The sequence below is a fragment of the Mirounga angustirostris genome, unplaced genomic scaffold, assembly GCF_029215605.1.
Source record: "Mirounga angustirostris isolate CCGP_5_RB_7025 unplaced genomic scaffold, mMirAng1.0.hap1 SCAF_16, whole genome shotgun sequence".
In the NCBI taxonomy this organism is placed as follows: domain Eukaryota; kingdom Metazoa; phylum Chordata; class Mammalia; order Carnivora; family Phocidae; genus Mirounga; species Mirounga angustirostris.
Window position 1 is genome coordinate 59818618 of NW_026991724.1, and position 27952 is coordinate 59846569.

At 50.8% G+C, this 27952-nt stretch overlaps 2 protein-coding genes across 13 annotated transcripts in view; both read left to right on the plus strand.

Annotated features, from left to right (window-relative positions):
* ZNF8 (zinc finger protein 8) lies at positions 1-13991 on the plus strand. Of its 2 annotated transcripts, XM_045892412.3 has the most exons (5): positions 3-378; positions 4869-4995; positions 5298-5393; positions 7158-8644; positions 13860-13991. In XM_045892412.3, exons 1-4 carry the CDS (start codon positions 313-315, stop codon positions 8597-8599), a joined length of 1731 nt encoding a protein of 576 aa, XP_045748368.1. In that variant the 5' UTR covers positions 3-312; the 3' UTR covers positions 8600-8644; positions 13860-13991. The 2 variants fall into 2 exon arrangements, with proteins under 2 accessions (XP_064436342.1, XP_045748368.1); XM_064580272.1 differs by lacking the exon at positions 13860-13991 and having other exon boundaries at positions 1-378; positions 4821-4995; positions 7158-11313.
* LOC123856171 (zinc finger protein ZFP2-like) overlaps positions 12250-27952 on the plus strand; it is a 21091-nt gene continuing 5388 nt past the window's right edge. The window contains exons 1-6 of one of the 11 annotated variants that reach the window (XM_054511666.2): positions 12250-12803; positions 14156-14297; positions 16986-17172; positions 18762-18888; positions 19195-19284; positions 20883-24056. In XM_054511666.2, coding sequence (XP_054367641.2) covers positions 12593-12803; positions 14156-14297; positions 16986-17172; positions 18762-18888; positions 19195-19284; positions 20883-22732 — 2607 coding nt within the window. In that variant the 5' untranslated portion in view covers positions 12250-12592 and the 3' untranslated portion in view covers positions 22733-24056. Of the gene's footprint in view, positions 12804-13917; positions 14298-14895; positions 14976-15344; positions 15550-16985; positions 17173-18761; positions 18889-19194; positions 19285-20882; positions 24057-26136 lie in introns of those variants that run through there. The other 10 variants (XR_008507389.2, XM_054511658.2, XM_054511659.2 and 7 more) reach the window with 10 other exon arrangements.

A 27952-nucleotide genomic window follows, 5' to 3' on the forward strand; every position in this document is an offset into this window, starting at 1 on the left:
CCGCCGCCACCCGCCCAGCACCTCCTCGCCGGGTGTGTGGCAGGAGCGCCCCCAGTGCCCGGAGGCCCAACGGCCGGACGGTCCCGTTGACCTGAAGCCAAAAGGCTCTCATTGGCGGGAGGCTCGACGAACAAAGGTTTCCATTGGCCGGGCGCTGCGGCGCGCCGCACTGTCTTCTGGGAGTTGTAGTCGCAGCGTCCGCAGTGCGGCCGCCATTGTCCGGCGGGCGGCGAGTGGAGCGGTCCCTGAGGCCGGGGCTGCTCTCGGCTTTACGGCCGCTTCGGGCTCCTCTCCTCGACCTGTCGGTCCTGGATGAACCCCGAAGAGGAAGCGACGGCGCTGGCGATGACCACGGGGCTGCCAGCGGAGTGGCTTCAGGTAACAGTAATAGTAATAATAACAACGACGGCAGCGGGCCGAGCGTCTCCCGCAGCGCACGGTGAGCGGGGCCCGGGCCTTATCGCTCTTGACGCAGGAGGCCACTGAGGCGCAGGTCGGGGGCGCTCACTGGCCCGACCGGTAAGGGCGGAGCTGGGGCTCGGACCCGGCCGTCTGGCCCCGAGTGCGCGTGTGCGCGGGTACTCCTCCTCCCGTTCTGGGACTGGGCTTCGGCGCGTGCCCTAGGACGGGGCTGGCGCGGTCGGCGGAGGGCCTTCCCGCGCCCCGGAGGCCAGCAGCTGTGTGACGGGGTCAGTGGCGCGCCGAGATGGCCCGTGCTAACCGAGTAGAGATGATCTAATTCATGGAACACCCACCGAGAGCCCTGCTCCGCGAGGCCCCGGGCCCAGCCTCTGGGGGTAAGGACAGGTCACCGCGCACCGCATTAGTGGGGCGGGAGCGACTGCCGGGCCCCCCGCCCGCATTCCCCGCGGGGGCCGTGGGGGCACCGCAGCACTGGGCGGTCCGTGCTTGCGGGTCATCGGGAGGGTGCCTGATTGAAAGCTCCAGCATTTCTAGGCAAAGGGGCCGCCGCCTGTGTTCTCCATAAAGTGCTGTCTCCACGTGGCAGAAACCAAAAATACTTCGTAATTCCTGAAGCGCCACATCGTTGAAATTCAGCACTTACTGTCTTCTGCTGTTGTTTACAAGGATTTGCGTTATTTCATATTTAGCATGCCAAATGAGACTATTGGTAACCCTAGACCTGCATGTTTTCAGATGCGCATTAATGGTGCAACCACCCCTTATTTTGCTTTGGCTGTGGTCGGGGTGTGGCCGGGAATGAGCATTGTCAAAGTAAAACAGCTGGATAGTAATTAAAGCAGTCAGAAGAGATTTTATTCAGAAACTTTTGGAGTGGGGGAAAGAGACTTCAGTATGGAACTGGACTCGATTCCAAATGCAACACGTAAAGGTGGGAATTTATACCTGGGGTCGGGGGTGGGTGTAATTCTTGCTAAACTGACCTAACAGGATCCTTTATTATTATTATTATTGTTACTGTTACTATTATTTTTAAGATTTTACTTAATTTAGAAGCACATGAGCGGGGCAGGGGTTGGGGAGAGAATCTCCAGCAGACTCCACGCTGAGCACGGAGCCCCATGTAGGGCTTGATCTCATGACCCTGAGATCATGACCTGAGCTGAAACCAAGAGTAAGATGCTTAACTGACTGAGCCCCCCATGCCCCCCATGACCTAACAGGATTCTTTTTTTTTTTTTTTTTTAAGATTTTATTTATTTGACAGAGAGAGACACAGTGAGAGAGGGAACACAAGCAGGGGGAGTGGGAGAGGAAGAAGCAGGCCTCCCACAGAGCAAGGAGACCGGGATCATGACCCGAGCTGAAGGCAGATGCTTAACGACTGAGCCACCCAGGCACCACTCTAACAGGATTCTTGTCGAAGCAGGCCAAGTGATCAGATATTATTTGGAGGATCGTGGGGGATGAGGACTTTGAAAAGATATGGAGAGTGATCAGATATGGTGGGTGGGGATTCTGGCTAAACCAACTCTTTATGAGTCTGGGTGATGCAAAATGGACACAGAAGTCCAGAGGGCAAGACCTAGTTGAGAAGAAGGTTCAGAGGAGAGAGTCTTTGTTAGCAGTAAGAGAAAGTGTATTAGTTATCTGTTGTTGTGTAACAAATAACCCAAAACTTAGTGTTCCAAAACAACAATAAATATTACTTCAGTTTTTGATGATAGAAGTCCTCAAATGATTTAGCTGGTGGTTCTGGCCTGGGCACATGAGGTTATGATTAAGATGTCAGTCTGGACTGTTGTCATCTGGGACTTGACTGGGGCTAGAGGATCCATCTCCAAGATGGCTCTCTCACATGGCACTTAATAGTTCTTCCCATGTGGGCCTCTCTGTGGAGCTGCTTGGCTGTCCTCACAACTTGGCATCTGGCTTCCCAAAGAGTGAGTGATCCAGGAGAGGGCAAGGTAGAAGCCCCAATGCCTTTTGTGCTCTGGGATCAGAATTTACACACTGTCATTTGCACAATATCCTGTTGGTTACACCGGTCAAACATGCACCGAATAGGAGGGGACTATACGACTACACAAGGGCTGGGGATCATTGGGAGGTGTCTTGGAGGCTGGCCACCACACAAGGCAAGGAAGTAGAGGGTTTTGAGGTCCAGTGTAAGCTTCCTGTGGCTGCTAGAACAGAGCACCACAGATTCGGTGGCTTAAAGCAATGCACATTTATTCTTAAAGTTCTGGGGGTAAGAAGTCTGAAGTCATTTTCACTGGGCTGAAATCAAGATGTGGGCAGAGCCACCCTTCCTGTGGAGGATCTAGGGGAGAATCGGTTTTCTTGTCTTTTCTAACTATTACAGCTGTAGATCTGGTGTTCCTTGGCTAATGGCAATGGCCCTTTGTCAAGGCCGGCAGCATGGCATCTTGCTTTAGTGGTCACATTGCCTTTTGTCTTCGATAGTTAAGTCTCCCTCCACTCTCCCCTTAGAAGGACAAGGAATGGGCTCCTGCTAGAATTTCAGGACGAGACATGAAGGATTCATGTGCTGCTACTGAGAGGTCTTACGGCCTGGACAGATCAGTACTCAGTGGACCTGGTGCCTGGGCTGTCACTGACAACCCATGCAGAGTGGGTGATGGTTGAGGGGGCAGAGTGGGGGAGGCAGGAGGCACAGGGAGCATGTATCAGGGTTTGAGGACCTTCTGACTGGGAGGTGATGACATGGGGACAGGAACAGAGACCTCTGTTCCTAACCAAAGGGTTCTTCATGCGCCCTGCACAATTTTTGTCAGCCATATGCTACCTATACTATAATTTCTTTAATATTTTAAAATATACTTTTGTTTTTCTTAAAGGAAAATACCCTTTTATAATTGAGGTATTCAGTAAGTGATTTTGATTTGCATTTCCCTGGTGGCTAATGATGCTGAGCATCTCTTCATGTGTTTATTCAGTATTTGTATATTTTATATTTTCTTTGAAGAAATACCTATTTAGATCCTTTGCCCATTTTAATTGGGTTGTTGCTATTATTGAGTTGTAGGAGGTGTCTTATCTGGATACAAGTCATTTACCAGATGTGTGATTTGCTATTGTTATCTCCCAGTATGTGGATGTCTTTTCACTTTTTTTTTTTAATTTTTTTTATTTATTCATGAAAGTCAGAGAGAGAGAGAGAGGCAGAGGCAGAGGGAGAGAAGCAGGCTCCCTGCCTAGCAGGGAGCCCGATGCGGGACTCGATCCCAGGACCCTGGGATCATGACCTGAGCCGAAGGCAGACGCCCAACCATCTGAGCCACCCAGGCGCCCCTTTTTCATTTTCTTGATAGTGTCCTTTGGAACACAAAAGTTTTTAATTTTGATGAAGTCCAACTTACTTATTTTTTATTTCATTGCTTGTGCTTTTGCTGTCATATCTAAAAATCCTTTGCCAACCAAGATTGTGAAGATTTATCACTGTGTTTTCTTCTAAGAGTTTAATAGTCCTAGCTCTTATATTTTGTCTTTTATCCATTTTGAATTAACTTTTTATATGCTGTGAGGTAGGGGACCAACTTTATTCTTTTGCATGTTGTCCTGTAGAAAGTGTTTTACAGCTGCTTATTCCCCATCACAGCCCCCAAGGAGTGATTCTTTGTAGACGTGGAAACAAGGAAGTAGAAGTGGGTACCTGCGTATACGTCTTGAGGAGGAAGTGGCAGAGTCAAAACTCGGATCCAGAAATATCTAGCTTTTGACTGCGGCCACACCCAGCCCACAGAAGGGTTTGATTTGTGAGATATGTTTTAAATACATTGCATCAACTTACAAAAATTTAAAGTGTTCATTTAAAAATTTGACCAAATTTCCAGCTACTCACTACAGATTGGCAATTCTGACCATATGAGCTCTGCATTTCCCCATGATCAATTGGTTCTGAGTCCCAGCTGCCCCTTCAAACAGGGCACATGTTACCCATCACCTTCAGTGTCACCTCTCACAGATTACGTACCCTTGTAGGCTCTTACAGTAGCCCATTTCAGTCACTGATGAGCCTGCCTGGTCTCTAAAGGTAGGTGAGTTTCTGACTCTTTTCAGGGAGGATAATGAGCCTTGGTTTGAATGAATCAGGATTATTTAGCGTGTCAGTTAGATGTTACTGGGTAACAAACTATCCCAAAACTTAGTGGCTTAAACCAGTAGCCATTTCTTTATTCCACCCATCTGCAAGTCAGCAGTCTCTGCACCTGTCTGAGATCAATTGTAGATCAGCTGTGGTTAGCTTTGATCTTGCTTGGATACTTTCACATGCCCCCAGTGAGACCTGACTCGCATTACTCAGAACATGCACTCTCTCAGGACACTGGCCTGCCTGTCCTCTGCATCCCCATTCCTCCTCCTCTTCCTGGCAGCACTGGTGGAGACAGTTGAGCTGTTCAAGAGTGTGTGTGATGTTTCAGGAGCCGGTGACCTTCCGGGATGTGGCGGTGGACTTCACCCAGGAAGAGTGGGGGCAGCTGGGCCCTGCCCAGAGAACCCTGTATCGTGACGTGATGTTGGAGACCTTTGGGCATCTGCTCTCTGTGGGTAAGGCCTGCTTCCCCAGCTGATGATCAGATTCCTGCCGTGACTTACTCTTCATGGGTTATAGGTCATAGGGCCTTTGGTATGAGGACTTGACCTTAGGCTGGGGATTAGAGATCTTGCATTCTCATTCCCTGTGGAACAAATGGGCAGGGGGGGGTTTCTGCCCTTTTCTGTCCCAATGCAAAGTTTTCACCTTATTGTGAGATATCCTCGTGCCCTATCAGGAGTCTAGGGCTGGATCCTGAGCTGGTTCTTTCTCTCTGTAGCAGATCGACACATCCTGTGTCTTTCCCTTTTTCCAGGGCCTGAGCTTCCAAAACCTGAAGTCATCTCCCAGCTGGAGCAAGGGGCTGAGCTATGGGCAGCAGAGAGAGGAATTGGCCAGGGCTACTGTCCAGGTGAGATGCTGCCTAATGGGAGCAGCCCAACAGGTGACTGCAGATGTGCTGCTTGTAAAGAGTGGTGTGTCAGGGTCCCCAAGACCACCCAGAGATCCAGTGAAAGAATATAGAGGAGAGTCAGCAAGAAGAAAATGCTGACGGGGTGAAGTCCAGAAGCCAGTCAAGACTCCAGAGGTCTCTCCCAGCAGAGTACATGGGACATGCTTAGTTTCCCCAGCCATGAGTTGTGACAACACGTGAGAAATCTTAGCTACCAGGGAAGCTTGTTAGAGGCTCAATGCCAGGGGGTTTCATTGGTGGCTGGCCATAGGCACCCTGTGCCTGACATGGACCAAGATTCTAGACTCCCAGGAGAAAGCAGGTGTTCACCATAAACCATATTGTTGGCACAGTTTGGGCACAGTGAACTACTCTTATCAGTTAGGGTGGTGGGAACTCTCCTGAAATCCAGATTCCCAGGGCCAACCTCAAAAGCTGCCCTTTCTAAGGATGGCAGCCTCAGGCCTGCCCTGTTAGCTCTTTTCTGCACAGAACGTCTGCACACTGCTCCTGTACTCCCTGTTTTCCTCATCCATGCTCCCCATCTGCCTCTTCTCCAGTGGTCAGAATCCCACCCCTTCCTCCCTCTCACATTCTCTCTCAACAACCGTCTGAGCATGCCCTTTCCACAGAATCATTTCTTTTTCTTTATTTTTCTTTAAGATGTTATTTTTTTTTTTTTAAGATTTTATTTATTTATTTGACAGAGAGAGAGAGAGGGAACACAAGCAGGGGGAGCGGCAGGCAGAGGGAGTGGGAGAGGGAGAAGCAGGCTCCCCACTGAGCAGGGAGCCCGATGCGGGGCTCGATCCCAGGACCCTGGGATCATGACCTGAGCCAAAGGCAGCTGCTTAACCAACTGAGCCACCCAGGCACCCCTAAGATGTTATTTTTAAGTAATCTCTAACCCCAACGTAGGGCTTGAACTCACAACCTTGAGATCAAGAGTTGCATGCTCTACAGACTGAGCCAGGCAGGTGCCCCTCCACAGGATCATTTCTAATGTGTGAACTTGCCCTCCATCTTCTCCATTTTATTCTTTCATGTCCAGATTCTGTAAACCTGTTCTCCACATCCATCTCTTCTCTTAGCAAAAAGGATTGTGTTCCTCTGTAAATATCTGAAAACTGGGCTAGAGCAGCTCAAAAAAAGAAGCTTTTTTTTTCCCCACAAAGCAGCCACTGCTGCCTCTGGTTCAGCATTCCAGTGATGCCAGGGCTGATGGTTCTGATTCTTCTGGCTTTTCCTTGGGTTACGGCATGGATGCAGCAGCTCTGGCCATCACATTAGTGCTTCAGGCAGAGGGAGAGGGAAGTAGGAAGAATAGTGCCAGTCACATTGACCCCCTTTTTTTTTTTTTTTTAAGATTTTATTTATTTATTTGAGAAAGAGAATGAGCGAGAGAGAGCACATGAGAGCGGGGAGAGTCAGAGGGAGAAGCAGACTCCCTGCTGAGCAGGGAGCCCGATGTGGGACTTGATCCTGGGACTCCAGGATCATGACCTGAGCCGAAGGCAGTCGCCCAACCAACTGAGCCACCCAGGCGCCCACATTGTCCCCTTTTATCAGAACTCCAGATTTCATCCATTGAGGTCTCCTTGGTCGGGACTGGGTCACATCCACCTACCTTCCCCAGCCACTAGGGAGGCTGGAAGGGAGGGCCTGTCACCCTCTCTGTGTTTTTTCCACCAACTCCCTCAGAGCTCTTTGGTATTCTTTTAGGCCGGGAGCCTGGACCTGAAACCCAAGCGCCACCCAAGGAGCATGGCCTTCCTGAGGTGGAGACATCCCGTGTCACTGAAAGGGAAGGCTTCCTGAGGAATGCTCCCTGTCCCACCATACTAGGGGAAGACTGGGAATGTGAGGGCCAGGTGAAGTTGCCTGAGAAGGAACAGAATAATTTGAGGCAATTGGAATTTAGCCTCGAGGAAGCACCAATTCAAGATAAAAGCTATGAAAGTCTCAGACTTGGGGAAAATGGTGTCCTGAGCTCAAACCTAAATCCATTCCCAGAGATTTCTAAGAGAGACTATCTCTGTGGTTACGACTCACAGGTTATAAACTCAGAATGTAACTCAAGCTTAGTCAGTCAGCGGACAGGCTCCTCAGGAAAGGAGCCATGTGACAGCAGTGACTGTAGCACAACTTCTAGTCAGGCCATTCCAATTATGGAACTCACACGAAGCCAGGTACAGGATAAGCCCTACAAATGTACAGACTGTGGGAAGTCGTTTAACCACAACGCGCATCTCACAGTGCATAAGAGGATTCACACGGGAGAAAGACCTTATATGTGCAAAGAATGTGGGAAAGCCTTCAGCCAGAACTCCTCCCTGGTTCAGCATGAGCGAATCCACACAGGAGACAAGCCCTATAAATGTGCCGAGTGTGGGAAGTCTTTCTGCCATAGCACACACCTTACAGTCCATCGGAGAATTCACACCGGAGAGAAACCCTATGAATGTCAGGACTGTGGGCGGGCCTTCAACCAGAATTCATCCCTGGGTCGGCACAAGCGGACACACACTGGAGAGAAGCCGTACACGTGTAGCGTGTGTGGGAAATCGTTCTCACGGACCACTTGCCTGTTCCTGCACCTGAGGACGCACACAGAGGAGAGGCCCTATGAGTGCAACCACTGTGGGAAGGGCTTCAGGCACAGCTCCTCTCTGGCCCAGCATCAGCGAAAGCATGCTGGGGAGAAGCCCTACGAGTGCCGCCAGAGGCTAATCTTTGAGCAGACACCAGCTCTAACAAAGCATGAATGGACAGAAGCCCTCGGCCGTGACCCACCTTTGAATCCGGAGGAGAGAGCTCACCGGAGCGACAGGCCTTTTAAGTGTAATCATTGTGGGAAATGTTTTATTCAGAGCTCACACCTCATCCGACACCAGGTAACTCACACCAGAGAGGAGCCCCAGGGACGGAACCGGCGACGGCTTGAGCAGTCCTTTGGCCGGAGCTCACACCTTGGCCGCCGTCAGCACCCACACTCAAGTGAGAACCCTGGGGGCGGGACAAAGGCAGGACAGCCTGCGAGCCGGGCGCTTGCCCTGTTTGACATCCATGAAATCATGCAGGAGAAAAACCCAGTTCACGTTATTGGGGTTGAAGAGTCTTCCATGGGTGCTTCCGTGTTATTCGACATAAGAGAATCCTCATAGGAGAGAAACTACAGATGACTTTTGAACCACAGGTACAAAAATGTGGTAAGTCCACATAGTGCATTCATGGAAAGGGGGGCTGGGGGTAGAAATGCCTAAGGTGACCTCTGATTTCGTAAGGAAACGGTGCTTTCCAAATACCTGAGATTGATGGTTCTCAAATCTGTCAAGCTCAGTGCCCCCCTTTAACCACAGGTGTTTTGTGCTATTCCTTCTGTTACTCCAAAATGAATTTACAGGTAATGTAACCTACACACATGTGTACTGTAAAAAAATCAACATATGGCCCCTTTTTGTAAAGCATAATTAAAACAAAAGTAATTTATGGTAAAGTAATGTGTATACTAAGTGGGTGTGGTATCTCTCCATGTGACTGTGTGAGCCAGTATGCCTGGACACCTGGGGCATTGGCTGTTCTCATCTGGTATATGGGAAATAGTGTTGGCCATGGAAATATTGTGAGGGGCGTTCCTGTATGAGATGTGATTTTCTCAAGTGGTGACTAACTCTTGCAAAAGTTTTGAACAAAACAGAAGACCGCTGCACTTCTGGAAAATTCTGTATAAAATTCTAAGCATGCAGGAGTTAATTTGTGTTTATATGTGAAGTTGACTTAGGCTCTCAGTTCTTACATTACAAACTGGTTGTTTCACACATACACACATACATGGTCCACAGGGGCCTGTTCTGCACTTCACAGTCATTAGACCACGCTTGGCCCCCACCCACATGTCAGCCACATTCATGTCCAGATCAAATGACAAGAAAGCCCCCATGAAATTCTACTACATTCCCTGGGAGTGTCACAGCTTCTACTGAAAGCCATTGCCTTGAAGTGGTTAGTGTTGCTTAAGCCAGAGGTTCTCAGTTGGGGTAGATTTGTCCTCCAGGAGACATTTGTGATGTTTAGAGACATTTTTGGTTGTCATAACGGGCAGAACAGAGGGGTGCCACTTGGCAGCTAATGGGTAGAGGATGCTGCTAAGCATCCTGTAATGCCCAAGACAGCCCCCTCAACAAAGAATTATCTAGCCACAAATATGCCAGGGTAGAGAAACCATACCCAGCACTACAACCAATTTTTTCCAGAAAGATTCTAAATTGATGAGGGCTATACTAACAATCCTGTAGCTTTGATTGTAACAAATGATATCATTAACTGTTTTATACACAAATGTTTCCTAGTAATTTTTTTGACCATTTTGCAGCATTCCTAATTGGTGTGAGAAAAGGAAGAGAATCTACTTATTTTTCTGAGTAATCTAAATTTTAGCATTTTATCATGGACATTGTAAAACATGGATAAGCCCCACTTTCGACCATTCCTCCTGCCTGCTCTGTGGGGTGCAGATTTGGGAGTGTTCCACCTATCAGTGCCCTCTGGGGAGGGGACACCCAGTAACTTCATGGTTCTAGACAGCTCTAGAAGCCAGGCTTACAGTGCCCCTTTCCCTCCTCCTCAGCCCCCAAAATGGCAGCTTCTGAAGGGTTTTGTTTCCACAGTCTCAGTATTTGCTGGGTGGGCTGAGGTTACAGTGGCCTCAGTGGGTAAGCTGGGAACAAGCTCGTCACTTGCCTTCCTCTCTGGACAACAGAGATCTTTACAAATTTTCTATTTCTCATTTCATGTCATGTTTTGTAGGCATAATATTCCTACTCATTTCCTTATAGATATTCTGAAACAGTCAGATAAATTCCTCAGGAGAGGTTACTATTAACCACAGAATACATGGTTTTATCGGTTTATAAAAGTAATGTAAATTCTTTACTGCAAATGTGGAAAATGCACAAAAGTAAAATTTAATTCCTCATACATCTATTCAGAGATGGTCACTACCATTAAGATTTTGTTAATTTTCCTGTAATTTTTTCTTAAAAATATATATGTATACATATAGTGTACACTAGATCTTATACACACACACACAAATATATAGTATTGTGTTTAGAAAATTGGAATTCTTTCTAGTTCTCTTGTAACACATGCTTCTTACTATACTTTGAGCATCTTCCTCTGACCATTTCATGTAGCTTTTTAAATTACCTTTCAGGAGGATTGTACCAGTGTGACCACCTAGCATTTTATCAGCCTTGACTTTTATCCAAAAGGGTGGTGGTAGGGGGGAAAGTTTTCTACACATTTTCAAGGGGAGTATAAATTGATACGGCCTCTGTGAAGGACGATTTATTAGTTGCTATCTAAGATTAGAAACACACAACTCTTTGTCTCAGTAAACGTGTTGCTGGGAGTGAATCCAGCAGATTTATTTGTATGTTGTAGACTGTTTGTACATGGTCTCACTATGGTATTGCTTTCAGAAGTAAAAATTTGTAAACAACCTCAGTGTCCACCATGGGGAACTCGGCTAGAGATTTACACTGGAATGGAGAACTACACAGCTTTAAAAATGGGGACTGTCTTTATGTAATAATATGGGAAAGAGCTCCAAGATACATTGTTAAATGAAGAGGTATAAAACAGTGTGTAAAGTATGTTTCTATTTGTGTAAAAAAACATTGGCTTATACACACACACACTCCTAAGGGTACAAAGTAACCAGGCATACTAGGTGCTATTGGGGAGGAGAACTGGGGGGAGAGGAATGAGGAATAATTTTCACTCTATATCTTTTGATATTTTTAGAATTTTGAAACATGTAAAAGTATTACCAGTTCATAAAATAAATTAAAAATCTCAACTGTTGCAAATTAAAGTAAGTTTGATCATTGGCTTCATTTTCTGTTGCACCTACACACACACTAAATTCTTAGGCACACTAAGCTACAAACCAACTCAGTGCACACATATCTGAGCATTGAGTTAATGGAACCAGTTAAGTGTAAAATAGCTTTGACTCCATGAATTTTCCCGCAAGCTATAAACTAGCACATACATTTTAGTAGCACATAAATTTTCAAGTTATTTTATTAAATTCCCTGTATCCAGCCCAAATTATGAGAGCCCATACATGAATGAGCCAAGTTGCCCATTTTCAGTATCTCCTTGTACATCTTCAGAGATACTCAAGTCGTTTGTGCAAAAGGTAACTGGGAAGAAATCTCCATCCAGTCTGAGGAAGTCTCCTATAGGTCTCTTGTAAGGAGATCCAAGGTGAACATCTTCCAGATGTTCTAAGTTGTCCAACGTTGGTAGTCACTAACCACATGTAGCTATTTAAATGTAATTTTAAATTCACCCAAAATTAAAATAAAAATTGAGTTCCTCAGTCACATCAACCACATTTCAACTGCTCACTAGTTACAAATAGAACATCCCCCTCATCTCTAGAAAGTTGCTTTGCACAATGCTGGTCGAAGGTAAGTGGTTGAGAGGATTTTTTTAAAATTTCCCTTGTGATTGGGCGCCTGGGTGGCTCAGTCGGTTAAGCGACTGCCTTCGGCTCAGGTCGTGATCCTGGGGTCCCGGGATCGAGTCCCGCATCGGGCTCCCTGCTCGGCGGGGAGTCTGCTTCTCCCTCTGGCCCTCCTCCCTCTCATTCTCTCTGTCTCAAATAAATAAATAAAATCTTAAAAAAAAAAAAAATTCCCTTGTGATCAACTGACTAAAGAGCAGAGGCCAGCCTGCACGTCAGGAGTCAGCAGAGTGCGGTGCGTGGTTTTTTTATCTGGGCTTGAGTAAAAGATGAAAACAAGGTACGTCCGACGTCAGTGGGAGAAATTAGCATATAGACTACGGAGTAGGTAATCGTGGGTTTCAACGTCGTTTCTTGGGTAGGCGGGAGAAGGTACTGGTTCTTAGAGGACATCTGCTGAAACGTTACGGGAAAACGGGGCTCAGGGGAGAAAAGTCCCCAGACTATAGAGACACGTATGGACGTACGTGTGTGCGCAAAGAAAAAAGTACGCCGTATGTTCACGTAGCCTACGCGAGTCGACCTCCGTCTGGTCCCGCACGCCAGCGGCGCAGAGCAACCAAGTTCCCACGACGCCTTCCCGCGCCGTCGCCCTGTGGACTTCATTTCCCAGAAGACCATGCGTCCTGCGCCCGGCCGGTTCCGGGCACGCCGCGGGCAGGGCCCTCTGGGAGATAGAGTCCCGAACTCCGCGTTCGGGCCAGCGGCGGAAACGCGGACCGGAAGTGCCTGTGGCGAGTGTGCGCACTTCGGCGGCTGGCAGCTCCGCCGCCCGGCCCTGTGGGTGGTCGGCGTGGTGGTGAGTCCGCCGTTCCGGCCTGAGGGCTTATGTGAGTGTGAGGGACGACGAGGCCCGTGTGTGCGTGCGGTGGTAGTGACCGAGTGGCCGGGTGGGGCCCGGAGGGCAGCGCGGACCCGGGGGTGGGGGGCGGGGAGAAAGGAGGGACCGTGGGCGCTTGCGCGTGCCGGAGGACGTGAAGGAGACGCTGAGTGTGGCAGAATGTGACACTGCGCGTGTGCGTGTCAGAGAGGAGGGGTGTTTTGCAGGTGAGCTACCACCTGCGTGTGCGTGGGGACCCGGTGCGTCAGCGTTTGGGTGTGCGGGGGTAACCTCAGGCGTGTGCGTGTGGCTGAGTGTGTCACCACGTGTGCGTTTCGGAGGGAGAGGGTGTCTTGCTGGCGAGACACCACTTGTGTGTGCAGATGAGACAGCAGGTGTGTGTGGCAGGGCCTCTGTGTGCAGGTGTGACCTCGGTATGTGCATTTGGCTGGATGTGTTCCCACGGTGCGTGTCCAAAGGAAGGAGGGTATTGCATTTTGACACCATTTGCGTGTGCAGATGAGACCTCGGGTGCGTGCGAGCGGTCAGGTGTGTCACCATGCATGTTTGTGGGGAAGGGATGTTTTGTGTGTGTGACACCCCCTTTGTGTCTGTAGGTGTGACCGCAGGTGTGTACCTAGGGCCTCTACCCTTTAGCCATCCATCACTCCCATTCCCCTTTTCTCCAGCCCCTGGCAACCATTAATCTACTTTCCGTTGATCAATCTGTCTCTGTTCTGGACGTGCGATATAGGTGGGATCATACAATAGGTGGCTTTTTTGTGTCTGGCTTCTTTCACTGAGCATAATGTTTTGAAAGCCCATGTGTGCCATGTATCAGTACTTCACTCATTTTTATAGCTGAATAGTAAGCCATCGTGTGGATATACCACGGTGTGTTTACCCAGATAGTGCTACTGTGAACACTCATGTACAGGTTTTTGGGTGGACATGTGTTTTCAGTTTGGAGGAAGGAGGTAGTTGGGTCTGTCCCAGGGAAGCTCATGTGTATGACCACACCTGCTCCCTGTTGCCTTTGCTCATCCAGCAGTATTTCATTTTCCAGAATCCCAGCCCTGAGCCCCGAAGTGAAAGCCAGGAGCCTGACCGCTGTATGGGAGTAGATGGGAGGAGGCAGTGGCTCTGGGAACTGGAATCCTTCCCTGCAAGACTCACCCACAACCCGGGATCTCTGTCTGGGACTGAGACCACATGCCCCCTATCCTGTAGCTGCTGAGGTCAAACAGCCCAAAGACAGAGCAGAGTGGCAGGCAATGGAGCCTGAGGAGCCAGGTGAGGCACATGTCAGGGTGGTGGTCACAGGGCTGGACATTTTCAGAAACCACATTTTCCTCAGAACAGGCCCTGCTCCTGCTGCCGTCGCTCTGGTGCCCTGCCATCCTCAGCCTAGTCCAGACTACCGCCTCCTCACAGGTCTCCTGCTTCCCCGTCCTCCCACCGTTGCTATCCACACTGCACTGGAGGGGTCTTTAAACCCTGAATGGTGAGGCTACCTCTCCCTGAAACCTTCCATCCCTGCCCTGGTTGTCACAGCGGGGTTGGCAGACTCTCCCTGTAAAGCACCAGGTAGCAAATGTTTTCAGCTTTGTAGGCCAAGAGGCAAAACCAAAGATGTCAGGTAGGTGCTTACCTAACAAGAGAGAGAACACATACCCACATGTTTTTTTCCCCAATGAAATCCAGAACTTTATCCAACGCTGAAATCTGAATTTCATGTAACATTAATCTCCTGATGATTTTTCCCTCCCAACCACTTAAAAATGGAGAAACTCTTCTTAGCTCAGTCTGTACAGAAATAGGCAGTGGGGCTGAGTTTGCTGACCCCTGATGTGACCAAATCCACACTTCTTCCCATGCCTTCTGGGCCCAGCATGACCTGATTTCTGCCTGTTTTCAGGCCTCACCCTACAGCTCTCCCTTTGCCCAGCCCCGCTGGCCACTGAATAGCATTTAAGCTTAGATATTACCTCAGAGGCCCTCCCTGGCCACCTTATTCAAAACAGGTGCCACACACATCTACATTATGTTTTTTAGCACTTAACCACATTCGAAGACTGTATACTTGTTCCCATTTATCATAGACTATGAGTTTCATGATGTGGTGCACAGTCCATGGAGTATCTGTTAAATGAATGAGTGAACAGACACCCTTCTGCAAAAGGTACTGTTACCCAGTTTTACAGATAGAAAACCCAGGCCTTAGGTGAATTGAGCAACCCAAGGTCACTCAGCAGAGTGGTAAGGTGGATTTGATCCTAGGTCTGACAGACTCCCTCACGTTCACTGTTTGACCCTAGGAATGACACTGGGAAGAAGGTATGGGCACTTGGTACATCAGGGCCCCAGGGATCAGCTTGCCACTCTTGCCCCTCTTGCCCCTGTGGGGAGGGGCAAAAAGCCCCACATCAGCCCTTCACTCCTGGGAGTATCCTAGGATCTGAATTCAGGACAGCTGAGACTATTGCTTTTCCCTCAGAGCACTTGCCTACCTGGTATCTCACTTTGTCCCCAAACCGTCCTGCTGCCAGTGATGTCCGTAAACCTGATAGCATGGGGCAGAGACTGTTACACAGCATATAATTTACTTTGTATGAAGTTCAAGAATAGGCACAACTTGTGTGCTTTCAGAATCTCAGCAGCAGTCACACCGGGGCCAGGGAGAGCCTTGCCTGGAAGGGGTGCCTGTCGGGAGCTGTCCGTGGTGCTGAAAGTCCTAGTGCTGAGGTGTCCGAAAGGTAGCTAAGAGCCACGTGGAGGTATTAGAATGTGAATCAGTTAAACTTCAAATTACACATCCGGTTTCTCAGTCACACCACTGTGTTTCTACTGTTCGGGAGCCACATGGAGCTGATGGCTGATGAATTGGACAGCACAGCTCCAGAACATTTCCATCCTCACAGAAAGTTCTAGAGCTTGATCTGGACAGTGGCTATGTAGGTGTGTGCATTGGTCAAAGCTCATTGAACTGAGCACTCATACCTCTATTAAAAATACATATTTTTGAAAGCACAGACTCAAGTCTGACTGTGTGGGTTCAGATCCCAACCCATCACATGCTTCCTATCTTTGATTTAACCTCTCTCTGGCCCCCTCTCCCTACCTGTATAACAGAGTGATGATAGTACCTCTTTTTCCTTGTGTTAGGGAACTTGGCCAGAATTGCACAGCAAGTCCTTGAGAAGTTTGTGCCCTGGGGTTGGCACTGAGTTGCAACACAGGCAGCTGCAGCTGCCCTCGGGGACTCGGCCTCGGCTCATGGATAGTTCCCTGTTTTAGAGGCAGGGGTCTGAGGCCCAGCCTCCAAGTATCAAATTATAGGGCTGCTTTTCGTGGATCCCTGGGCTCAGTGACCCCCTGCCCAGCGTGGGAGCCAGGACGGGATGGAGGATGTAAAGGTGGTGTGGCTTCTGGCAGCAAGGACACCATGAGGTGTTCCTGTGTTAGGTTTCATTTTACAAAGACTTTCTAAGACATAATGCCATCTGTTCTCCCAGGAGCCTGTCCTTTCTGTACCCAGGAAGAAATAGGCCTAGAGCAATGATATGGCCAGTTAGTGGCACACAGTGGACCTGTGGGTCCAGGATTTCCTACTCCAAGTATTTGTCATCCTCTGGGTCACCCTGGATCCATGGTGGCTGTGTAGACCCCTTTACGAGAGTCCAGGTGGGCTGTCACATCCCCAGACTAATTCTGGAGGGTGTGGGTCACCCCATCTGTCTATGTGGACACAGCCTTCTCCACAGGACTCACTATCTTGGCTGGTCAGGGGTGGGGACAAGAGTGGGAGTGCTTCCATGCAAAAGCTCAACTCAGGCAAGCATCTTACCCCTTGATGCCTCAGTTTCCTTCCTGTAAAATGGGTCCGGTAGTGTTGGTCCTAACTATCCCTCATAGGGACAGAATGAGATCAAGCATCATGACTGGCACATAGTAAATGTTGAGGGCTGTGGTTCTGCCAAGCCCTGGAGGATAAGCAGGAGAGAGCAGACCCAGGGTGAGCAGTGCAGGAGGAAACACCTCTGGGAGGGTTTGGACTGGGAGGGTCAGGGCCCCTGGGAAAGAGTCTAGTGGCTGGCAAGGGGAGGGATGTGAGGTGAGGGGACTTTGGGGCTTGGGTCTCTGGGGCCTGAGGGCAGATCTGGCCTCCCTCACATCCCCTCCCCTCCCCCAGCTCTTCCTTCTCAGGGGAGCATCAAGGAAGACAAGCCCAAGGCCCAAGATACTGCATTCCCAGCAGATGCCTTCCACGTGAGTTTCCAAAAATGCCAGCAGTCTCAGCAGGCATACTCCTTTCTGTTCTTGCTTCTGTGATGCTTCTACCCCTCGCCACTGGAATGGAGCCACAGCCCCTAAGGAGCGTGAGTCCTGGGGCAGGGCCCCTTCCTCTGCCCTGGCCACTCTTCTTCCTCTTCCTCTTCTTCCTTCTCTCTTCACTCAAGGGTGGGGCTTAGTGACCCTGTCGGTCTAGGGCACCTTGGAGGAGATCCCATGCCTGACCGATCTGGGACACAGGCTCTTTATGGTCACCCTGTTTATCAGCCAATATCCAGGAAAAGGACAGAGCAGAGCATATGAGTGAATGGTGGTACTGAGCAGCATTTAGAAAGGTGGTTGGGGGCTTTGGGTGTTAATGGTAAGTAGTTACTCTGAAATTGTTGGTGCCTGCTGACAGGCCCTTTCTTCATGGGGTCCCCAAGGAGACAGCCACACACAGGCAGAGGGATTGTTGCCACAGCCTTGGGGTGCTGCTGTGGGGCAAAAACTCCATGTTGGGGACACTTACTGGTCCCAGAGCACATGTGGCTGGTTTTGCATGCCATCACATCCTCCAAGCCTCCCCTGCCCAGCCCTAAAGGGGAGGCGGACCACGCAGGTGTGACAGATGGCTTTGTGGGGGGCTGACGGGCCATCCGGCTGTCTCTGGGGGCCATAAAGCTGAGTGCTTTGGGAAGTGATGAGGAATCATTGTGTCTTAATCTGCTCAGGCTCCTGTAGCAAAATACATGAACTGTGGCTTAATCAACAAATTTATTCCTCACAGTTTTGGAGACTGGAAGTCCCAAGACAAGGGTGCCAGCAGGGCTGGGTTCTGGTGAGAGCCCTCTTCCTGGCTTGCCGACAAACTGCCTTCTCTCTGTGTCCTCACACACTGGGCAAGGAGACGAGAGCACACGTGCTTTGGTTTCTCCCTCTTCTTTTTTTTTTTAAGATTTTATTTATTTTTATTTGTCAGAGAGAGCGAGAACACATAAGCAGGGGAAGCAGCAGACAGAGGGAGAAGCAGGCTCCCGACTGAGCAAGGAGCCCGATGCGGGACTCAATCCCAGGATCCTGGGATCACGACCTGAGCCGAAGGCAGAGGCCTAACCAATGAGCCACCTGGGTGTCCCCTGGTCTCTCCTTCTTTTTTTTCTTTTCTTTTTTTTTTTTTTAAAGATTTTATTTATTTATTTGAGAGAGAGAGAATGAGAGAGCACATGAGAGGGGGGAGGGTCAGAGGGAGAAGCAGGCTCCCCGCCGAGCAGGGAGCCCAATGCGGGACTCGATCCCGGGACTCCAGGATCATGACCTGAGCTGAAGGCAGTCGCTTAACCAACTGAGCCACCCAGGCGCCCCTGGTCTCTCCTTCTTATGAGGGTACTAGTCCCATCTGGGGCCCCATCCTCATGACCTCATCTAAACCTAATCCCCCCAAAGGCCCCACTTCTAAATACCTTCACACTGAGGGGTAAAGCTTTAACAGGAATTTGGAGAAGACACAATTATTCAGGTGGGACTGCAGTACCCAGTGTCAAGGTGATGATAATGCCACTCACAGTGTGAGCCACACCCTTCCCCCCATGACAATAGGGTGTTTCCCAGAACATTCACATCCTGCTGTTCCCCATGGGGCTGGCCCTGCTCAGAGAGGGCCCATGGCTGAGCCAGCGCATGTGGGATGTTTCAGAAGCCTGGGACATTTCAGGACGTGGCTGTAGACTTCACACAGGAGGAATGGGGGCTGCTGGGCCCCACACAGAGGATCCTCTACCGTGACGTGATGCTGAGGAACTACAGCAACTTGGTGTCCCTGGGTGAGACCTTCCTGTCACCTCTTCATCCATGTCCCGTGTGTGTGTGTTTCCATGTGTGCTCACACATACATGTGCATATTTATCCCCTGCCTTGTCACCAGTAACCCACACCCAGGTATGTCCTTGCTCTGACCTGTGTCCCCCAGTTGGGTCCCCTCTGTGCAGAGTGGACACCCCACCCCACGTCACCAGAGAGAGACCTCTCCCGTGCCTGGGGCACACATACTGCACTGTTGGGCCTGTTGGAGCGTGGCTGCCTGTGGCCACAGTGTCAGCATTTTCCTCCTCCTTTCTAACTATGGGCAGGACTTCCCGATTGCAAACCAGATGTGATCTCCAAGCTGGAGCAGTGGGAAGACCCCTGGACTGTGAAGAGAGATGTCCCAAGAGGTCCAGGTGAGTGAAGTAAGGGTCTGTCGGATCAGGTGTTTTATAAAATTAATCGTCCTCCCCCCAGCTTTTCTTGAGGTATAATTGACAGATAAAAATTGTATGTATTTAAAGTGTACAACATGGTGTTTTGATACACATATACATTATGAAATGATCACCACTATCAAGCTAATTTATCTATCCATCAGCTCACGTAGTTGCAATATTTTTTCTGTGGTGAGAATGCTTACAATCAACTCCTGTAGGAAATTTGAGGTGTGCAATACAGTATTGTAATTATAGTCACCATGCTTCAGATCAGCTTATTTCTCCTCCTGGGGCAAGGCGGTGCAATATACATCCAACAGAAAAGAGCTGGTAGGTACAGGAGCCTGAAAACAAACCCAACAGTCCTCCAGTGGTCACTTCCCTAGACCCGACAGCCACCAGTCTGCCTTCTGTCTCTATGATTTGCCTGTTCTGACCTTTCATGTAAATGTAGTTTATATAAATGTATTCATTTATTTTTCATATGGATACAGGCATACTGTCTGTGGTCTTTTTGTGTCTGGCTTCTACCCTCTGGGAATAGTGCTCTATGAACACTCATGAGCAGGTTTTTGTGTGAGTATCTGTTTTCCATTCTGTTGACCAGGCCCTGTCGCGGTAAGGGCGTGGTTGTAAAACAACCCTAGTGGCAGCTGACAGGTGGGGTGGCTCTCAGTGGCCTTGGCCCATGCCTTTCTGTGTTCCATTCTACCACTTTCCTTCCCCACTGTGCAGAAGAGGCTTGACAGCAGGCGTGTGGCCGCCATTCTTGGAAAGCCTGGTGCAGGGTTGGCCTTTAGCCAATGTGGGAGGATTCCCACCATTCCTTAAATGATTAAGACCGGCTCACTGCACCTAAACCATTTGTACAAACAATGTGGATTATACTGAATGCCTACTTTTCTTCTGGGAGTCTGGAATTTTGGTACATGCTACACAGTGGGTGCATACGTGGCCAGCCCCCAGTAAAACCCTGGTCACTGAGTCTCTAACAAACTGTAGACTGCACTTCATGTGTCAGAATCCAGCTCTGGAGGGGTTTGGTGCATGCTGTGTGGCTCCACTGGGAGAGGACTCTGCCCCCTGCGCCTTTTCCCTTTGCTGATTTTGCCTGGTGTCCTTTTGCTCTAATCAGTCATAGCCATGAGTATGACTCTTTGTTGAGTCCTTTTTTTTTTTTTAAGATTTTACTTATTTGACAGAGAGACACAGCAAGAGAGGGAACACAAGCAGGGGGAGTGGGAGAGGGAGAAGCAGGTTTCCCGCCGAGCAGGGAGCCCAATGTGGGGCTCGATCCCAGGACCCTGGGATCATGACCTGAGCCGAAGGCAGACGCTTAACCACTGAGCCACCCAGGCACCCCTCGAGTCCCATAAGTCGTAGGGAATCACCAAGCCTGCAGTGGTCTTCTGGACCCTGGTCCATTCACTCTTCTGTCCTCAGCTGCAGGACTCCCACTGAAAGCCGCAGGTCTGTGTTGTCCAGTCTGACTGCTGAGGTTCTGTCCATCCCCCTCAGATTGGCAGTGCACATTCAGGTTAGGGCTTTAGCATGTTTCTTTGCTTATTTTTCAGTCTCAGAGCCTGAGCCCCGAGCTGCATGGCTGCCTCTAGAGAAGGGTGCTCTGTCTCAGGGGCAGATGACAGTGGGACTCTCAGGGCAGGATTTCTGGCACACCATCCAGAAAGAAGTCACAGAACATGAAGGCCAGGTGGCAGAGAGACAATGCCAAGCAGTGACACTCAGCCAGGGGAAGAAGAGCCCAGAGTGGAGCTTTGCAGGAACTTTCTCCTGGCACCCATTCTTCACTGAGCATCAGTGCAATCCTCCAAGGGCTCAAGCTCCCACAAGCCACGTTGGCAAAAAGGGCCTCACCTGCATTTCAGTCCTAGATCAGGGGCACCCCTGCCAAGAAGAGAGACTGTGTATGGAAGCCCTCAGCTCTCTTCCAGACCTTAGTCACCCTCAAGGAGCTCCCATTGCGGGGGACACATTGGTGTGTGGTGGGTGGGGAGATGCCTTTGGCAAGAACACATGCCTTGTGGGCTGTCAACAGATTCCTGATAAACGGAAGCCCTACCCATGCGAGGAGTGTGGGAAGGCCTCTGGACAGAGCACACATCTCGTCCAACACCAGAGAGCCCACACGGGTGGGAAGCCGCACACGTGCCAGGAGTGTGGACGGGCCTTCAGCAAGAACTCGTCCCTGGTTAAGCACCAGCGCATCCACACAGGCGAGAGGCCCTATGAGTGCAGCCACTGCAGCAAGCACTTCCGAGAGCGCTCCTCCCTGGCCAGACACCAGCGGGTGCACACGGGCGAGCGGCCCTATGCGTGCGGAGACTGCGGGAAGACCTTCAGCCAGAGCACGCACCTCGTGCAGCACCAGCGGGTCCACACTGGGGAGAAGCCGTTCGCCTGTGGTGAGTGTGGCAGAGCCTTTGCCGACTCCTCAGCCCTCCTGGTCCACCACAGAAGCCACACGGGGGAGAGGCCGTTTGAGTGCCGCACGTGCTGCAAGGCGTTCAGCCTCAGCTCATCGCTGACCGAGCATGAACGCTGCCACACAGGAGAGAAGCCGTACGCGTGCCGGCAATGTGGGAAGGCCTTCAGCCAGAGCTCCTCCCTCAGCAAGCACCTGAGGACACACACGGGTGAGAAGCCGTACGCGTGCGGGCACTGTGGCCGTGCCTTCAGCCAGAGCTCCTCCCTGGCCAAGCACCAGCGGGTGCACACGGGCGAGCGGCCCTACGCGTGTGGGGAATGCGGGAAGACCTTCAGCCAGGGCTCCTACCTGAGCCAGCACCTCAAGATCCACAGCGGCGAGAAGCCATTCATGTGCGGTGAGTGCAGGAAACCCTTTGGCGATTCCTCAGCCCTCGTCCTGCACCAGCGGGTGCACACGGGCGAGCGGCCCTACGCGTGTGGAGAATGCGGGAAGACCTTCAGCCAGAGCAAGTTCCTCACCCAGCACGAGAGGATCCACGCGGGGGAGAAGCCCTTTGTGTGTGGCGACTGTGGAAGGGCCTTCGTGCAGAGCTCCTCCCTCACCCTCCACCGCAGGACACACACTGGGGAGAAGCCTTACCAGTGCAACGAGTGCGGCAAGGCTTACACCCAGGTGTCGCACCTCACTGAGCATTACCGGGTGCACACGGGGGAGCGGCCCTACGTGTGCAACGTGTGCAGCAAAGCCTTCAGCCGTGGCACACACCTCGTGCAGCACCAGCGTGTCCATGCGGGCGCCAGGCCCTTCATTTGCAGCCTGTGCCGGAAGACCTTCCGCGAGGCTGCGGCCCTCATTCTGCATCAGAGGGTTCACGCTGCACGGAAGCCCTCTGAGTGTCACACGTGTGAGAAGAACTTCAGCCAGAGCAGATCTCTGGTCCAGCACCGGAAAATTCATTCCCAGGGGACACCGTGAGTGCAGTGAGTAGCAGAAAACCCTCGGCGGCTGTTTGGTTCTCATCCGTCAGTGAACTGGGGGTGTGCCAAGCATGGCAGACGCCTGCCTGTCCTTGGCGTGGTGTTCTTCATCCGGCGGAGGGCCTGTGAGTGTCAGGAACTCGGGGCCAGTGCAGAGCAGCCCCCTTACCCATCATACGCTTCTCTCTGCAGGGTCACCCGGTTGGGTGAGAAAGCCAGAGTGAGCCTTCAAGGGGAGCAACAGCCCCTCCCATTTTCCATCATGCAGGTTCCCGCAGACATCCACCAGGTGGTAGGAGAGATCCACAGGTGGACGGTCTTCTCGGCAGGCCTGAACAGAGCTCATTTCAGTTTTTGCCGAGGCAAAAATGAAATTTAAAAAAAACCAAAAACGTGAAAAGATGCTTTTTTGGGGCACCTGGGTAGCTCAGTCTGTTGAGTGTCCAGTTCTTTGTTTTGGCGCAGGTCGTGATCTCAGGGTTCTGCGAATGAGCCCTGAAGCAGGGAGTCTGCTTCCCTCTCTCTCTCTCCCTCTGCCCCCACCCCCTGCTCGTGCACTCTCTCTAAAATGGGTAAATAAATCTTTTTTTTTTAAAGATTTTATTTATTTATTTGAGAGAGAGAGAGAAACAGCATGAGAGGGGATAGGGTCAGAGGGAGAAGCAGGCTCCCTGCTGAGCCGGGAGCCCGATGTGGGACTTGATCCCAGGACTCCGGGATCATGACCTGAGCCGAAGGCAGTTGCTTAACCAACTGAGCCACCCAGGCGCCCTAAAATGGGTAAATAAATCTTTAAAAAATAAAAAAAGATGTCTTCTCAGTTGTTTGTGCCTTGTATTAACTCAAGCCTTATGGTTTTGTTTTGTTCCTCTGCCAGAAAGTAAGGTTAATAATGCTGAACTGTGGTGTGTCACAAAGCCACTGTCTTTTATTTTATTTTATTTATTTGCGAGAGAGAGCACAAGCAGGGGGAGTGGGAGAGGGCGAAGCAGGCTCCCCGCCGAGCAGGGAGCCCGATGCGGGGCTCAATCCCAGGACCCCAGGATCATGACCTGAGCCGAAGGCAGACGCTTAACCATTTGAGCCACCCAGGCGCCCCAGTCCCAGTCTTTAAAAAGACTTTATGTGTCATTCATCAACCTCAGCATGAGGATTCATTAAAATCAGTTCAGCCAGTGACATTCATGTAAGACCTTAGCACTTTGTAAGCACTTCTACACATTGTTCTGTTTCATCCTCTCAGCACCCCTGGGATGCAGATATTTTTATCCCCACTTCATAGACAAGGAGCTGACTTTTTTTTTTAAGGCCTACTTATTTGAGGGGGGAAGGGGTAGAAGAGAGAGAATCCAAGCAGACTCTGCGCTGAGCATGGAGCCTGACGCAGGGCCCGATCTTACAACCCTGAGACCATGACCTGAGCTGAAACCAAGAGTCAGACGCTTAACCGACTGAGCCACCCAGGTGTCCCAAGGAGCTGAGATTTTGAGAGGTTAAACCACTTGCCTGAGGCCCCCAGCTAGAAGCCACTCACTTTTCAAGATAAAAATACTAGAGTTAGCAGATGGAGACAGGGTTGCAACAGTCCCTCCATCCCTTTCAGCATGTGCAAGGGGTATTCACTGTAAGGAGGCAGCTCTAGAGTTTAATGTTCTCTTGAGACTGGGAGAGGGTGGGATGATTGGGTCATGCCTGAAGAAGCGGATTGAGCCATCTGGCTGACCTAGGCAAAGGCAAAAAGTAGGAGCTGGGAAGCCATTGCTCAGTCTAGATGTTGGTTATGTGCCTAGTGGAGCCACGCCTTTGTTCCGCCACAGGTGTGAGCCTTTCACTTTCCCGCACAGCTTCACTCAGGGGTTCTCTGTGGCCATCAGGATGTGGTCTGGCCTTGTAGCCCCTGCACTCACCCAGCATAGCCCATCCTTCCAGGTTCATTTCCAGTCATCCCTGTGTTGGTCTCCTGTCCTCAGCATCAGCTCCAGGGCACCTCCTCACTGGCTGAATCAGAAGCAGCCTGTCTTCCCCTCTTGTCCCCCATGGCAGTATGAACATTGTGCTGTCATTGTCCACGTCCTCGTTCAGAGCCCACCCTGGACCCAGAGCCCCTTAGCATACACCTGTCTCTTGTGCCTCTCTAGACCCATCCCCTGGCACATGGCAGGGCCAAAATTGAGAGGGAATGAGTGCGTGAACCAGTGAGATACTGAATACAAAAGGACTGCAAGGGAGTCCCCGAGACCACCTTCAGGCTCAGTGACTCATTAGGACTCCTAGAACTCAGAACAGGCTGAGGGTTTATTACAGTGAAAAGGATACAAATTCTAACCACAAAAGTAGAAGGTGGATAAACTGGAATCCAGGTCCAAGCTTCCACTTGTCCTCAGTGTAGTCACACAGGCTCCTTAGTACTCCCCACTAGGAGTGACAGTACACATGGAGTATTGGCAGCCAGGGAAGGTGACCCAAGCCTGGTGGCATTTACGGGGGGGTGGCCCCATAGATGTGGAGTGCCTGCATGACTGACCTTAGTTCCTGAGCCTCCAGCTGTCTCAGATAAGCTGATAGAGTGTGACTCAAGGTCCCCATCGTAAATCATGCAGACTGTCTGGCGTGGCCTAAGACCCCCAGTAAGGAAAGACCCTCTCACCAGGCACGCTATTCCAAGGGCTTAGAGGTTCTGTCAGGAGCCGATCCCAAGGGCCAATCCATTCTTTATAGTGTGCAGTTCGGACACCCCAGGTCTACTGAGTTCTCCTCTTTGCTGCACAATGACCCAGCACAGCTGGTGACCAGTGATGCCCCCTCACCCAGCCAAGTGCCACCGCTACGAGCAGCCCCAAAGAGAGAAGAGGCATCAGCCAACCGGACGCAGTATGGGTTGGGATGATCAGGATTCTCCCAGAGGAAGAGACAGCTTGGGTTTGTAGGGACAAGATTGCCTCAGGGGCTGCACCTTCAGGAGAGCATCCCACGTGAGCCGCAGGGACCAGGCTGCGAGGCAGGAAGAACGGGGCAGCTGGTGAGTCTCTGAGGCACCACACGGCACAGACGGGGCAGGCTTGCCATGGGTCACCCACTCAGCCTCTGTAAAAACCGGGACCGTGTTGGGCGCCTGGGTGGCTCAGTCGTTAAGCGTCTGCCTTCGGCTCAGGTCATGATCCTGGAGTCCCAGGATCGAGTCCTGTATCGGGCTCCCTGCTCAGCGGGAGCCTGCTTCTCCCTCTCCCGCTCCCCCTGCTTGTGTTCCTGCTCTTGCTACCTCTCTCTCTGTCAAATAAATAAATAAAGTCTTTAAAAAAAAACCCCAAAACCAGGGACCGTGTCTTGGCAGCAAGGTGGAGAGATGAGGAGGGAGGGATGAGACAGTGCCAGCCCTCAACATAGTCTGCTTCCTTCCTGCAGGGTGGTCGGGTCCAAGAACCAGCTAAATCCAGCTCATGGGTTTGAAGTCCAGCGCTACCCAAATGCGCTCTGGGTCTTTACTCTCTGCCTCATGTTCCTTGGCTGTAAACTGGGGATGGTGACCCCCTCCCTGCAAGGACTTCACATGTTAACTTGAAGAGGAGTATGTCCAGTGTGAGTGTTGTTCCGCCAGGAAGCAGTTTCCGCCAGAGGCAGGTCAGTGATGGTCATCGACTGGCTGCGGTTGGGCGATGAGAAGGAAGTGCAGCCAACAGCTGGCATGAATGGCCCTGCAGGAGCCTGGCTGGCCGGGGGGAGGGGCGGCACTTGTAGGGGCATGGGCTTGCAGATGGGAACCCCCCGAGCTTTTCTGGCTTCTGATGGTCAGGGCAGAGGCTGGCACAGGACCACACAGGAGTAGGGTCATATCCACAGAAGGCCCTGAGGCGATTCATTCTTCTCATAAGGCCAGTCTCCAGGTTCTTTGCCCGTTCCTATTGATGGCTCAAATGCGTGTGTCTCCTACCAAATGTCTGTCTGCAAAGAGCTGTCCAGACACTGTGCAGAGGGCAGGGGAGCTGTGGGCACCAGCTGCAGGAGGCAGAGGCTGGGCATCCAGGCCCAGCCAGACTGTCCTGGGGCAGGAGGCAGGGGGAGTCCATGGGGCCTCAAGGCTCTCACTTCACCCCTTGGGTGGTGTGCATCTGCCCTTGAACACACCCTCACAAAACATCGCATGCTCGCACACTGACAAAACACTCTCTCTGTGACCAAACTTGAGTCAGGCTCTTCTGAGCAGTTTTTGATGAGGCCTCAAACTTCAAGCTCCTGTGGCCTTCATTATAGAGTCTAGCCAGGTCAGTTTAGTAAGAATCTCCCACCCTCCAAATGTGTCTACTTGGGTTCCTCATCCTCCCCCTCCTCCCGGTGATGTCTGACCATCCTGGCCTGCCTTCAGCGAGAACCCTGTTAGATACCGCTTACCCCTGAGGGGAGCAGCAGAGGGAGAGGGAGAAGCAGGCTCCCCGCCGAGTAGGGAGCCTGACGCGGGGCCGGATCCCAGGACCCTGGGATGATGACCTGAGCCGAAGGCAGACGCTTAACGACTGAGCCACCCAGGTGCCCCGAGGTGAGAGTTTCTTATCTCCACTTCTCCATGTTACAAAGTCAGGTTTATTATCTCCATGCTATGGAGAAAGTAGAGACCCAGAGATGTAAAATCATCTGGCTGAGCAGGAGAGAGTAAGAAGCACAACTGGGAACTGAGATCAGCTAGGTCCCTCTCTGTAGGCTGTACTCCTATTGTATCACCCTGCTCCTTAGCCAGTGGTTCTCAGCCTTGCCTACACATGAGAATTGCCTGGATAAAAATCTGGATGCCCAAGCCAAACCCCAAACCAGTGAAATTTGGATCTGTGGTAGACAGAGTAATGCCTCCTCGCCCCACTTAAAGCTTCCCACACCCTAATCCCCAGAACCTGTGAATATGATACATGACAGAAGAGAATTTGCAGATGGGGAAGAGTATCCTGGGTCACCAGGTGGATCCGATGTCATCACAAGATCCTTATAAGTGAAAGAGAGAGGCAAAGAGGGTCAGAGTCAGAGAAGGAAATAAGACGACAGTGAAGCAGACATGAAACAAGAAAGTGGAAGAGGCAAGGAAATAGGTTTTCACCTGGAGCCTCTAGAAGGAACTGGCCCTGCCACCAGGGCAATTTTAGCCCATGAGACCCATTTTGGACTTCTGACCTCCAGAAATGTAAGGTAATAGATTTTTTTTTTTTTTAAGATTTTATTTATTTATCTGAGACAG